The 15,991-nt window shown below is 40.3% G+C and overlaps 1 protein-coding gene across 1 annotated transcript in view; it reads right to left on the reverse strand.

Annotated features, from left to right (window-relative positions):
- Nucleotides 1-15,991, reverse strand: part of gucy1a2 (guanylate cyclase 1, soluble, alpha 2) — a 41,771-nt gene that overhangs the window by 23,441 nt on the left and 2,339 nt on the right. Inside the window, exons 2-4 of the mRNA XM_051396567.1 lie at nucleotides 9,549-9,610; nucleotides 7,993-8,111; nucleotides 4,887-5,797 (exon numbers count right to left, since the gene is read on the reverse strand). Of these exons, the coding sequence (XP_051252527.1) occupies nucleotides 4,887-5,797; nucleotides 7,993-8,111; nucleotides 9,549-9,610 (1,092 nt within the window). The remainder of the gene's footprint in view (nucleotides 1-4,886; nucleotides 5,798-7,992; nucleotides 8,112-9,548; nucleotides 9,611-15,991) is intronic.

Here is a 15,991-nt window from a genome sequence, read left to right on the forward strand (position 1 = left end):
TACTAATTTACTAGAAATCCATGCTTTTAAGTATCTATACAACATTTATTTTTCTGGTAACAAACAGGCCATGGTGAGAACCAGAATAATGTCCACTAATATAGTGGCCATTTTAGGACATCTCACACTTTTCATAAACAGTGCACATTGATCAGTATCACTTTAAATGTACATGTTAACCAAATGTTGTTGTTGTTTTAGTTGACCAATGTTGAAGTAGGAATAACTCAAGTGGACTTTTGTGAGATAGTTGAAAGCTATTTTTTGTGTTTCATGATCACTTTTTAATCCAACTGAAGTGCAGATTAAAAAAGGTATCAACCCAACAATGACATTTCTATTCTCTTTATCTTTGTTTCAAGGACCAAACTAAAAATATGTTTGTCATGCTCATTACTTGTGTTTTTTTCTCCTTGTCTCAATGCCTCTTTTTCCTCCTCCCTTGTATTTTCATTCACCCTGTTTTGTAAATGTATCAAGAGTAGACAGAGACAGAGAGGGCAGTGATTTTCAAAGCACTCACCACTGAACAAACAAGCCATCACGGCAGTGATTTATCTAGAAACAGATCAAAGGTGGTGCTAATGTCAAGATTCTCTTTGTACTCAGACACGCAGGTGCACGCATGCAAACACAAACAAACCTCATTCAGAAACCCCCGCAAATACAATACAGTAGCATAAGTTAAATAACAAGTATGACATTGCAGATTTGAACATCCTGATGGTTCGTCAAGCCAGTACTCCTTGGCCTTCGCAAATGCTACACTTGTCCTCAATCTCCCTTTTTACCATTTTAAAACATGCAATTTTCTTAATAACTGCAGAGTTTCTGGTCTTGCTACATCATTTCTCTAACATCCAACATCCACACAGATCATTCGCTTAGACTTTCAGGACCACAAAAAAGTAATCCTGAGCAGAATTTGACTCTATGACCCAAAGAGTCTGGGTAGGTTTGGATATTTACAGCAATGGCATCACTACTGTGGAGGTAGGTGTTGTGATTCATGGATTCTCTGTCTTATTCATCCTGTTATTTTTAAGAGAAAGAAAAAAATCTGCATCGAAGTACGTCTACATCCACAGTTTGGCCCAAACAAATGGGGCATCAGCGTTTATATTTTCCCTGTTATACATCAAATTGGATAAATTCCACATGGATTTCACATTGTGTATTATTTTTAAACTTGGTTCAGTGCTGTTTCATGCTTTAAAAGCATTACCTTTCGTAAACAACTGCCAACAAAACCGGCCTGTTCCAATAATTGACCTCCACCAGGTCAGTGGAGCTGAAGAAGATCAATGAATCATGCTTGAGTGCATGTCATAATGAAACTACTTTTGCGTAAATTTACTGTAAGCTGTATCTTTAAACTTTCTGTTATAAGACAGCAAGATTAGGAAAGGAGGATTCATAGATAGGGACCTGTGGTGTGAGGGAAACATGATGAACAAGATGATGCTCTGGTTAGAGGAGAGCTTTTGACAGTGCAACCTGTGTACACTCCCCTGTGTGCTGACCACAGTGCTCACACTAAGCAGACAGAGAGAGATGCAATTTGACCTTTTCAGTAGGTCTTTGGATGTCTCTTGCACAGCCCATGTCCCTGGGCGAAGACAGGAAAGAAGTCAAACTAAAAATCCACTACAGGCCATTCAAATACACACACACACACACACACACACACACACACACACACACACACACACACACACACACACACACACACACACACACACAGAGCGCAGCACAGGGGAGTGCTCTTTTGTGGCCTCTTTACCTTGGCCTGTCGCCTTCTCTCGCTGCCCTTTCTGGTGAAAATGTCAGCCCATCCTTCTTTTCTCTCTCTCTTTGTTCTGCTTCTCTGCCCAGGTGACACAAGATTCATATGGCAAAAATAAAGAGTAACAATGTCCGCCCACCCTAAGGCAACACAAATCTTTCAAGTTACTCAATGATGGTGTTTGGAGCTTGGAGGCATTGTCTAACTTAAGACTTCAGCAATGCCAGGTTCTGATCACTGGTGACACACACAAAAGGGAATAGAAAAGGCAGCTGCTGTACGCTGACTCATGAATGTGCAGAATAACCTTTTTCGAGTGTGGTCTGTAGATGGGAGAGATGAGAAAGACAGATAATTATAGAACATGCGCAGAACCAGAACACCAGCTAACCCTAAACTCAATACAATCCCGAGACTGAACTTCCTGTCAGTAATTTACGTTTGTTGCCAATTCCACTTGTCTACCATCTAAAAAAGCTAAAAGCACAAACACATACTATTTGGATCAGTAAGGCCTTTTTAATCAAATGTATGTCTGATTGCATAAGAGGGAGAGAATAAAAAAAGCTAGGAATATGTGAGAGGGGAAACAGCAAATCCTTGTAATAATTGCATATGTACAGTTAGTTTTACACTGTTTAAAATATTTTTGCACACCATATTTCTTACTGCGTACTGCAGTCTTTATATATTCTTTTATATCTTTATAATGTGTTTTATTGTATTCTTTATTGTATTTTTACTCTTCTGTACTTTTTGCACTACCTTTCCTCTGTGCTGCTGTGTCATCTTATCTTATCTTTGTGAGAGAGAAAAAAGCTAGAAAATGGTAAGCAGAGGGAGAGAGAATGATAGTGAATCTATGAGTGACACTGACAGAGAGTCAGAAAGCTAGAGAGGAGATGTTATAGTACTTCAGTGGTACTTGAGGCCTAACTGTGAAGAGGAGAATAAAACCTATGTAGTTGTGTTTTCTTGTCATCTGTTCAGATTAATGCACTAAAGCCCCCGAGATTGGTTTATTTGGATAAAGCGAGACCAAAATCACCCAATTAGAGCTCTGTGTACACAGACCTGAAACACTATCCTAGCCTTTACACTGCAGTGCAAACAACTGTCATGAGAGGGGCCCATATGAATGATTCACTTTTGTGGTGTTCACAAGTTGTGACGTACTAACTAATACTTCTAATTACATTAACAAATAATAATGGGGAATGACATTTTTAAAATGTTACTAAAATTTAATAATAGTAGAGTTGCAGCGATTAATTGATTAGCTATCCAACAGGAAATTAGTTGATAATTAAATAATCTTTTCAGTAATTTTTCAAGCAAAATTGCCAAACATTTGCTGGTTACATATTCTCAAATCAATGAACTTAATGCTTTTCTTTGTCCTGCATGATAATAAACCAAATATCTTTGGGTTTTGGACTGTTGGTCGAATAGAACAACACATCTGAAGACAAACCCGACATTTTCACTATTTCTGACATTTTATGGACAAAACAACAATAGTTCCAGCCCTAAATAATAGTTAAGAGCAGTAGTCCTTACATCCAGTCATAACAGCACATGCTCAAATACAATATTTGTGCAAGATGTATTGCCCTGTGTAATCCTTTGAACATAAAGAATTCTCTACAGTGTTGGTATGGCATACATTAAAATCAAGCATCAATACACCCCAATCATCTTGCATAGCAGCAAACTAAAACAAATTACACAACATAATCTGAACTAATTGTATCAGGTTTGTTTAGAAATGTATTTTAACTGGTTTGAGTGCCGTGTGAGTGGGCTGTACGTGCCAGGGCAAAGACTAAAGCAAACAGTGCTATGACAAGGAGGGGAAACATGACATAACAGGACTTTTAACCGCACCATCTGCCTTTGGCTGCAGATCTGTGGTGCAACGCTGTTTATTCACATCTTGTCACTCCGAATGATAGATAAAATAATAAAATGTTTCTGTCTGGAGAAGCCATGTCTCCATTCAATGAACCATTTTTGTCATGCACCATTGTGAATTGGCACAGCTGTTTAACAAGAAAGAGACAAGTAAAATAACTCACTGAATGGATGAGGATTTACCTCAATACCCTTCAATTTATATCACTATCATTTATATTCACCCACCCTTTGGCTCATAGTAACGCTTTACCTACATGATCAAAAATAGCTGATGTATTTAGAAACACCCAAACAGTCCATGCACTAACCCTATTTAATCTAGTTCACTCACAGAACTTGACCCCAGCTAGATAAGATACCACTAAGAAACACAACAGTATAGAAACAAAACTCAAAATGCCTCCACAAAATAATTCCATTCTTGGTCTGATAAGAGTGTGTAGGAGATGCTAGTGGCAGAGACATGATCCCCAACATGATTCCCACCCACTTGTGTTCTCCAATAGTAGACAAGTGCATTTTCCCCTGTACCATCCGGTTTCTTCAATCAGTGTGTTTCCACAATAACTCTAGCTTTAGTTCAGGATGGATTGGGACAAAGAGTACACATGTGCTCTCATTGGGGCACATTATGTGCCAGTACTTTTCAATACAAATATACTCCTGTTTTTTAGTGAGCAGCATAAGACATGTCTAACCCACCCATCCATACACAAACACTCATACCCACACAGCACAGCACTGTGGTTAGAGTGATCAATCTCCTTTCTGTCAGTTCTGTTTAGCATCGGATGTCTGGTGCTGACACTGACAGCCTGCAGAGACCATCCAATCAATAAAGAACTGGATATAGCATACAACTCAGATTGATTAATTGTTTCTGGCAAATTGGAACCAATTCAATCCTCATTCTTCCCATGCAAAAACACCACAGGCTTGCAAAATGTGGTGGAATGGCATAGTATTCTGTGCTTGACCATGAGTGAGTACATCCCATATAAAACAAAGTTTATTGGTTGTGTGCAACTAAAATAGGTGGATCTTATCATGAAACTCACTGTAGCACACCAGTAGCCTTATCATAAAATTTTTTTAACTAGATTTCAGTTAACAATTTTCTATAAAATGTGGTGAAAAGTAAGATTTGAGAATCAGTGTCATCTGTTATTTATAATATCTTTACCTTCTCCTTGGTGCCAGTCTGTGTGGTATCAGGTCTGGTACGGATGGTAAATGGGGATGCAAGCCTCAGGAGGATACCCTGGAACGAAGGCTCCATCTTGGGTGAGACAATCTCAAAACAGTCCCTGAACGAGAAGCTCCGATGAGGCTCAATGCGAGCCTGTCTCCTCAATCCTTCTCCAAGCTGCAGTAGCTCCATGCGAGGCCCCAGGACAAGGTGAAATGGAAAGGCACGGCAAAACGTGGCCAGGCCGATGCGCAGATCACTGGGGTTGGTGGAGAGTGAGGGGTGGGGGCGTTTAGTGCTCACCGAGGCAGCATTTGGGAAGGAAGAGAGGGAAGGAGGACACGTCTCTTGAATTTGGAAGGACAAGCAAACTGTGGGAACAGAGGTTTGGAAAGGAGAGGGAGGGGATGGAGATGAGGAGGGTGAGGCAGTGGGTGATGCAGTTGGAGTTGGGGTTGCAGAGTCACCGTCTGTGTGTTCTGTGTCTTCATTGGGCAATAAGGGAGTTAGAGGTGGCACCTCTTCCACCTCAACTTCTGAATGAAAGATCCGCCTGGCAACAGCTCGGATCAACCCTGGCATGACCAATCCAACAACAGGCGCAGGGTTAAAACAGTGAAGAAGCAACACCTTCCCTCTTCCATCTCTTTCTCCTTGCTCTCCAACTTTGTCCAATTTTCTTCTGCCTTTCTCCTCCTCGTGGGGATCCTTGCACTGGAAGGAGGGGCTCTCAGATGAAGCACGGCGCCCCGTGGAGGTGCGAATGTGCTCCAAAATGGCGTCAAAGCCATTGAAAAAGTCCTGGAGGTTGCCACCCACAGCCCGAAGCACGCGTTCATTTTCTTCAAAGCAGAGGCCAAAGAACTCCTCCCCGAAATGCTCTCGCAGCTCACAGAATGGGACTCCTGGGAGAGAGGGGAAGCAAAGCACCAATGTCAGCTATGCCGAATTGCACTCTTCTAAGAATAGACACAAATTATCAACCTCATAGACAGTAATACACAAGAATACCTGCACACAATCAAATAACTTCACTCACAAAAAAAATCTACATATGGATATTATCAGTATGATTGAGGAGACATTAAGCATTCTGCAGACTTGCAACTTGGTTCTTGGTCTTTCAGTATTATTGTGTGTGCAATATTTTTCTGTTACAGCCTCCTTTTACATGAAACCTAATGTTATTTTTGCTCCATGATTTGTTTTGGCCAAGATTTAAATTCAGAAAATATCATTTTAAGCATATCAACCACAGAAAATCAGTATTCAAAGTAATCAAACATCAAAGCCTTGCGGAAATAATAAATATTGATAAGATAAAATAATCATGTCACATGCCTACTGCTGAATAATAACTGAGAAAAAATAGGATTAAAGGATTATAGCAAAATCTAAATTGACATTTAATATAAATAAGACCTGACACCACAAAACAGAACAAAATCAGAAATGTGTGCAAGAAAAAAAAGAACATTTGGAAAGCACTAAACAGGGCACAACTAGACAGACTTACAGAGGGAGAAAAGTGCAAAGACACATTTAAAAAACACCTTGAAGTGTTCAATTTATCATTTTATTGACACATAATGTTCAACTGTGGTCATGAGCTTTGGATATTGACTGAAAGAGATCACAGATACATGTGGCCAAAGGGTTTGTATTTTTCACAGGATGGCTCAATCTAATTGAAAAGAGTCAGTTGAGGTGGTTTGGGCACAGACGCCTTCATTGGCACTAAGGCCTCCTGGACGCCTCCCTGTGGATGCATTCCGGGCACATCCAACTGGGAGAAGATCCCTGGGCAGATCCAGAACATACTGCAGGGATTTAATATCCCATCTGGCCAGGGAACACCTCGGGATCCCCCAGGAAGACGAGGCTGGGGAGAAGGAGCAGCTTGCTGCCACCATGACTTGCACCCAGATAAGCAGCACAATGGATGGATAAATGGATAAACTCAGAGAGACAGAGCAGAAAAGGAGATAGAAAAACACAAGGAAGGTTTAAAGAGATGGAAAGAAGAAAGGAAGATTTGCAGGCAAAGACAGAAGGAGACATGGAGAGAGCTGAAGCAAAAAGCTGAAAAAAAGTGTGATGGAGATCACATGGAGACAGATAAGAAGATGACTGAAGGACAGAGAAGTTAAGAAATACAGTAGTAGTGTACAGTTAATGCTTACAGTCAGTGGTGGTAGCTGTGCAAAAGATAGGACAGAGAAAGACTACAGAAAGAGGCAGGAAGAGATCTTAGATGGTATAGAGGGAGGACGACGCTGTACTGAGTGTATCACTAGGACAACGTGTGTGTCGTGTTAGGCCATAAAGATAGTGCAAGCCTCAAGAGTGAGTCATACAGTGTGTGTGTGTTTTTTTCTTTTTACATGTATGTATGTGTTTTTGCATGTGTAAATAGTATATTTGTCTGTATGTGTGCTACCTAGCTCATGATACTCTATTTTTTCATTAAAAGTGTCATAAAAAAAGAGATCTAGCCTCTGGGGGGATGGCTTCATTTAGCCCCCGATTCCAGTCATTTAGAAAAGCGGGCAGGGCTGCCTCTGTTCAGAGGAGAAACTTCAGTGGAGACACACACTGACACACAGAGCTCAGCAGAGTGGAGAGGCAGAAAGCTTTGTGAGTAAAAACAGCTGACATAAAGATCAGACCGAGTCAATAAAGGTCAATACCTATCAGTTAGATTGAGATCGGATCGGGACATCCCTACTGCATTTCACTGTCCACACACACACACGCACACACACACACACACGCACACACACACACACACACACACACAGACACACACAAATAATACTGATGCTGAAGGACATCGATGGGGGAAAAAGGAAACGGTGTCTACGTGTTGCTTGGCACGTAATAAAAATAAAGTACAGTAAAATCAATTCCAAGCAACAACAGAAAAAGAACATAGCCAGAAACAAAGTGGTGAAAACTAAATACATACACACACTCATAACAACATCAACTCATACACAGAGAAGACACAAACACATGTATAGAGTCCCTACCTGTCTATCCTCCCTCCCTTAACAAACACAATAATACACACACATCTTAATTTACTTCACATACTTACCCAGTATGGTGGCCATGTACTGAAGGATTTGTAGGACATCTTCCTCTGAACCAGAATTTTCTAGAAATGGGCACTTATCCCTTTCTCTTCGCCGCTCCTCACTGCCAACTTCCTGACACCTGTCAAAGACACACACCAAACACACACAGGATAAGCCATGATTAACCATGATATCAGCAAATAAGAGCTAATAGGGCGCTAACAAGCCAATGACAGGATGAATCTCTATCTCATCCCCTCAAGATGCACCATGGACAATTTTTTTCTTTTTTTGTTTTTCTTGTACAAGCTGTGCTGTCACACATTATTATCTTCATAACAAAGTATATCCATTAAAAACTCTTGACTGTTGTGGGTTATTTCTGGAAAAACTGTTTTGTTGGTGAGATTTTAAAATGCCATTTTTCAGTGCAGTGAGCAAAACAAACAACACTTCTTTAAATCCCATTTTGTTGGGGTGGTGGCAAAAATCTCTGCATGGATAGATACCATTAAGGGGAAGTGGGAATATACTGCATGTGTTTGTTTGTTTTTTGTGATTTAGGTGACCTGACACTTTAATTAGGCTGTGTAGGTTTATATTTTTGGTCACTGAGCAGATTCACAGTAGCAGCTGGACAACAGAAAGACAGGGGGAAAAGTGCTCAAGGTCACCTGAACAATGGTAATGGGCAAGTGATGCTTTTTCACATTCTCTCGCAGATTTATTTTGTTGGTTAGGGAATTAGGGGACTAGAGACCATCTCTGGTCATGAGCTACATTTCTAACCTTTACACCACAACTACAGTCAGTGTATCACAATAACGCTCAAGATAATCCTAAATAAATATTTATATTCAAATATACCAGTATAAAGAATTACTTCTGGGATTGCTCATCATTATTTGGTCCAACATCACTATATCACCTCCATAAAGAAAGACACAAAGAAACCAGTGTAAGAAACCCCCCCTTTACCACAGAACAGACTAATGTGTGTCAATATATGATTTGCTTAAACTAAACCAGGGCTCAGCTGCATTGTACATGAATCAAGAGTGGCAAAAAGCAAGGTCAAGGTTTGAAGGAGAGTGGAGAGGAGAGAAGAAGAAAAGAACATTCAGAGAGGTCCCAAACCAGTGTCTATATCTGTATGCTGTAATGCGCTTCATGGACAATGTCAGCAGGTGTTGTGCCCTGGCTGACCCCTCTCTACTGGGTTTTACTGTTTTGACAGGGAGAGAGTGGCAGAGGGAAGAGCTGAAGGAGTGTCTTTATATGTATGTGTGTGTGTGTCTGTCTGTCTCTCTATGTGACCAAAAAAGACAAGGAGGCAGGGAGAGTGAGAGGTAGCAGAGACAGTGAAAGCCTTACAAAGACTGAACAGGTGTGTGTATGCACATGTGTGACAGACAGGCAGACAAAATAAAGGCAAAGGGGAGAAAATGAGTGATAGGGACACTAAGACAAGGTAGCAGGTAGACAGCAAGTGAGTGTGGAGATTGATAAAAGAGGACGGGAGTCAGAAAGAGAACCAGCGAGAGAGGCCGACAGCAAGCGAGAAAGACAGTCTTACCTGATCTCTTGCTGTCTGTAGAATTGTAGAGTTCGCTGCAGAGCCTCCTGAACAGTCTGTGTCTGCAGAAGGAAGGGAAAGTATTAGACAAGCATATATATGTATGTGTGTGTGTGTGGGGGGGGGGCATATTCAGTAATCACCAATCAATCAATCACTTCATGCACACCTGACCATCTGAGCAGACCAACGAGACGCTCACCAACACTGTCAACATGTCTGCTGTGAAAAAGGCCTATCTGTAAGCCTACGGATTCTTGAAACAGTTATATATTACCCATTTCTAGTCCCCTTCCACTCAAACGTACGTATTTCTTCTTGTTCCTACAGTTGGATGTTTGAACATTCATCTGCCGAAAGTGGAAAGTTTCTCTGTGCTCACTCACATTTTTTTTATTTCCTTCTTTCAAAGGTCTTCAAAAAAAGACAAAATATAAAAGAATTCGAGATGACCATAATACACTCCTGGATTGGCTGTGTCTACGGCGTGTGTGCGTGTGTATGTATAAAGCTGGCATATTTCACTTTACTGACAGCCTAGGCTTGAGAAGGCGGGTCCAATGTGATTATCTGTGATACGGCTTAAATTCAAGGCTGTAGTGACAATACTAGAACACAGTGTGCCAGCTGGAGAGGTCATTCGGAGGCCTCCGCCCACTCCGGACAGATACAGAAGAGATTTTGTGCGTGTACATGCGTGTGTGTACGCGTATGAAGAGGCAGAGGGACCGAGACTAGTGAGTTGTGGGGTTGCAGAGTAAAAACACAAGACAGTGAGAAATGAGAGAGACAGTGTGTGTGCAGTCAGCAGGTGTTTTAAACGGGTTATAGGACGTCATATTGCAGCTAACGAATTTGACAGTGCTGGCTCTTTTTTCTTTATGTTGCATTTATGTCGATATCCTCAACAACACTCACAACTGAGAATATTGTAGCAGTCAGAGCTACTTGAAACAACGCCTGCTGATACAAAAATATTTTTACTTTTAGCTACAGTGTGTCTTAGCAACAACAGGAGCAAGATGGACACTTTATAGAATTAACTGTGTAACAAAAAAAATACGCAGTGGGCCATATTTTCAGTCTATTTGTGAGAAAAAGTTGCTTCTACTCCCCTGTCACATCTCTTTTCCTTACTTACATATTTGTGTGAATGTCTACAGTATACAGTATGTGCATGTGAAGAACAGAAATGGTGTTTTCTCATGACAATCTCTTACTGCGTCCTTGATTCAGACACTCATTTACCACAAAACATGCACATTATAGTGTATGTGCACACAATTCTACAACATGACCAAACACACAGGCGCTAACTGTTATCAGCCACACACAAATACACACATGAGCAAACATACTGTACACATACATCATCATTAGTCTGCATTGTTACAATAGCTGGCATGTTTACTGTACAGACAATTCAATACCCCAGAACACATTAATCTCACTCAGTCACACACACACAGAAACGTGCTTAGATGGTAGGATTTGCCGAACAGCTAGTAGAACAATATAAAAATGGGTGGTTCTTAGAATACAACATAATGTCTATTGATTAGTACAATATAAATGTAACAAAGTAACACAGAGTTATGTTATTAAACTGACTAACTGAATAAAGATTTTGAAGTATTATTATGCCAACTTGGCAATGACGATAGTGTGTAGGCAGATGAAATAGCATCTAAGGGGAAAAAGATTTAAAAAGTGTCCAAAAACACTCTGACACACTCTCCTCCTTTATCCCATCCTCTTACTCTAGTCCCCCCTCTTCACCCAAACCACTCTGTCTCTTGTTTGCTTTGTTTCTTTACCTTGGGAGGGGAGCAGAATCTCACCAATACTCACTCCATTCCTCTTGCTCTGTTGCTCTGTATTGCTTTCTTTCCCTGAGAGCTTCAGTCATACTCTGCTCTACTGTATGTGAACCTGCCTCTCCTGCCTGTCTGATTCCCTCCAACACACACACATACAGCGCAGTGGACCAGCTCCTACTCGCCCTCTTTTTAATACATCTTCCTCCTCTAAATTGCTATTAGCATGAACCGGTGTGGTCTATGGTCACAGAGCAGTGGGTACCGGTGCTTCAGCACAGCTGGAAATCTGCCACTGCTACTAAAGAAAATAGAAACTCATACACCAGATGAGACCCAGCCAGATAAATCCCAGCATGAGACGCATCAGGCCTCTCTGTCAGGGAGGAGGCAAGTAATAAAGCAGGTACAAAGAAAACAACTCTGTTGCAATCTGTTTTACATCAGGATATTTTAAGGCTGTCTCTGAGCACAGCAATTAATGTGACTATTAAGTCAGCTGTGTCAGCGGTATAATGCAGCCACTGCATTGGACAGGGCTAGGGAGAGTATTTTCCCTGGACATAAACATTTCAGTGTGCTATTTGTCACTATAAAGCTGGAATTATGGTGGTTGCTCAGACACAAACAGGAGTTCAATCAACCAGTGAGGTCCAAACAACGCATAGTTGAGATTTGCGCATCAACTCCTCTGCGAGCCTTGACGACCTACAGTTATCCATATTACCCTCCTCTGTGTTGGCTCAACAGAGACATTTAAGTATATCTTCAGAGGACCGTAATTCTAGTTTAATTACGTACATTTTGGCCACTTGGAGAGAAGCATAATGTATAAAATCAATAAGTAGGACGACAACCTTGAGCATTGGTTACTAACAAGCCCATTAGTCCTGTACATCTATAAATTGCTGCTGTGGTTGTTACTGCATTCAAAACACACTTAGCCTTGGTTCATGGGGCGCCAGCTCTACTAGGCGCCTCATGAACCAGGGCTCGAAGCCGACCTTAGCTGCGTCTCATATCCCCTTTCCTGTCACTCAGCTGTCACTATCGATTAAAGACAATAAAAGGCCAAAATATATATATATATATATATATATATATAAATACTAGTGTATAACAATGACGGCTTTCAAATCAATATTTTAAAAGCATGACAGCTCAACATCCACCTTTTCATTCTGCCTGAGGACCTCTGCTGCATATCATATCCCTCTCTCTCCTTGTTACTCGTCGTAGCTTCACTATCAACTGTCCAATAAAGGCAAAAATGCTAAAGAATATATTGTGTGAAAGTGTTAAAGTGTCATCACAAATCAATATGATTTATAAACAGGCTAGTAGACTAATTGACAACCTGTAAATCCTCAAATGTTTTTCTTTATCTGTACTGATGGTATAATAGAGATTGTGGTGAAGGGCAAATCATCACTACTTTGTGTAGTTACAGACAAAATAAATCACTTTTGTTACATTGATTGTTTGAGTTATAGTTTGAGAATACAAAAATGGCCAGTGGAGTTATGAATGAATATCTGAAAACTCGCCCTATTCGTGGAAAACAAATCACAGCAAAACAGCCAACTTCAACACGTAAACTCATACAAAGCAGTGTGGCGAAAGTTAATGAAAACAGCCAACATGTGTTAACAATGACCAAACTGTGTATTTAGCTAAACGCAAAGTACATCTACTCCTTATTAAAACTGGTTCCTGATAGGGAAGACCACAGATTTAGGATACACACATATACACACACATTAGCACACTCACACACTAGTCTCACACTTTTCATATTTGTGGCCAACACTCAGGGCCTTTTGATCAGCATCATGGGTCACTAAGCTAATGGCCACCTTCCGTGTGTATACACGAAACTGAGAGAGGGAGACAAAAAAATGATGTTTGCACAAATGTAAATGTGTGTGTGTGTGTGTGTGTGTGTGTGCTTCTGGGTCAGGTTGGTCAGGGTGAAGACAACCACAGAGAGCATGCTCTGTTCCCTCTGTCACGGTCCATTGCAGTCAACAACAGACACTGCCACTGCACGCAGCCACTGTGTGTGTGTGTGTGTGTGTGTGTTAGAGAGAGAGAGAGAGAGAGAGAGAGAGAGAGAGAGAGAGAGAGAGAGAACAAAAAAGATAATAAACAGTGAGTGAGTGAATATATGTACGTGTCTATTGTCTAATTTGTAGGTTCGGACAGCATGATCACTATTCATGTATTTTGAAAGTGGACAAACATTAAACATGCTTTAGGAGAAATCCACTGGCTGTTTGGCAGAGAGAGTTTAATCTGCTCTATCACACTACAGCCTCACACACACACACACACACACACAAACACAGTTGAAAGCTGAAAAAAGACCTTGGACATTTACCCTATTCCCATCCCTGTGACCAAAGCAGAACACTATAATGACCCTTACATATTTAGATTTTAAAAAGGCTCCATTGATGCCCAACGGATGCCTGTAATTGCACTTACAGGCAAACAAACACATGCATGCACACACACACAGACACACACACACAAAGAGAAACACAGTTCTACAATGTTGCCCACGTATTATGCTCATTGAGTGTTATACAAACCTGTCTTTAAGTGTTCCCTTTGCCCTATTTTTTTTCACAGATCTACTAAAGATCAGGGCCAGTAAGAGCTGCAGCTGAGAGCTGAAGTTGGCTCTCAGTGGTCCTCTCCACTATACACCAACTTCAGATTTTTAGCTGTGCTGTTGAATTTCATTATTTTGCGAGGTTGTGCCTGAGCAGCAAAAAAAGCCTGACAATCACTGCTCTCCTATGTCCTTTACTCTGCAACATCTATTTCTCCTAGGAACGCGACCACAGGGTCTGAGCCTTTGCAATTTGGAGAAACCTATTCCCACGACCTCCTGTAGTCTGATGAAAACTCAGCAGAGTGAGGAATAAATAGATCTGGAACCCATGTGAGCTCAAAACTCCTAGATTATGACTAGAGCACAAAACTGTTTATCTTTTTATCCATCAATCCATCTCTATCATTCTGTCAGTGGTACAATGTGGAGATCAGATGGTAATGGAGCACCAGTGTTTCTCCTATAATAGTCCAAATCTTAACTTTCGGTAGGGAAAAACGTATCTCAGGAACAGGCTGCAAGGAGAGCACTTGAGATAGTATATCCATATCATGATGCCATGGTGAAATGCAGCAATGAATCACGCACACTGTGTTTATGATGTGCTAATGTTTTGCAAAGGTTATAGGTTACACAGCTTATTTTAATGCAATCCTCTCCTTATCATCACTTTGTTTTAAGTCTTGAATATAGCGAGCAAACAAAGATTTATAAGTGCAAATATAAATTGCGCCATCTGACTGAAAGCAGACCGCATCAATTTGCCAACCCGCACGCCTCATCTGATGCGTACCACCAGACAAAAAGTCTAGGGGAAACACTGAAGCATTAACGGTGAATTACTTGAGTTTTGTAGCTTTATTTCTAATTTCATGGACCATACGTATATATATATATATATATATATATATATATATATATATATATATATTATAGAGAATGAACTTACGGAAGATAAGATACACATTAGACGTGAATTAGGAAATAAAAAAACAGTTCGCTAGTACTACTGGTGCCACTGAGAATCAACACCATACATTGCAGCTCTTTGCTTTCAGACACTTTCAGCTCTTGCTTTCAATATGTGGAATGACAAAACTAAAACAGTGCCATCTCATATTAAACCACAACCCTATCACTACTTACTCTGGTTTATGATATGCTGCAGGCCCAGCGGGAAAACTCTAGACAGCAGAAGTTTACAATTGATTGGTATAGACAGTTTAACATTAAGAGTAGACACACCAAAACATGTAGTAAAACATCTGTATATTGCCCGTAAATTCTACAGTAGGCCAGCAAGAAACTTATACTGACATGCTCATGTTGCTGTTTTATTACATGGAATCATAAAACATTAATGATTAAACAATCAATGTGGTGAATGTGCTTTAGAAACCTCTAAAGCGGCTTTAACTGTTGAGATAATAAGTTCATAATCACTTTACCAAAGAGTTGTGACTTCAACGCTGCAAGTGTGAGTCTATGTATGTCACTGTTCTTAGGCCAAACATGACCAGAAAGAAGTTCTCTAACCTCTGTCACGTCTTTGGTATCTTTGGTAGTAGGAAGCAGTCACATAATATCAACAACAATATCGAAAACATTAGTTTGTTCTGTCGGTCAATTTAAATTACATCACCTTGTAAATTGGATTTTCTAATTTGAAGTGCAACATTTCCTAATTCAGATTCACATTTTCACATTATACTGAAATTTAAGAACCGGTTATTTGACCTCTCTGACATGCTATCGACTGCTGCATGAAAAGGAAAATATTTAATGACTTAGTGACTTAATATTACTTGACTGTGTAGCTGCCTGTGAGATTATTGTATGACTAATTCATGCGAAAGTCCTCTCGCATAGGGCATTTTTGTTTCTTCCACATCTTAGACATCTGTCTGTGTGTCTGTCTGTCTACTTATATATATATATACATATATATATATATATATATATATATATATATATATATATATATACCACATACAGCAGCCACATTA

This window comes from Dicentrarchus labrax, unplaced genomic scaffold (assembly GCF_905237075.1).
Source record: "Dicentrarchus labrax unplaced genomic scaffold, dlabrax2021, whole genome shotgun sequence".
NCBI classification, from domain to species: domain Eukaryota; kingdom Metazoa; phylum Chordata; class Actinopteri; family Moronidae; genus Dicentrarchus; species Dicentrarchus labrax.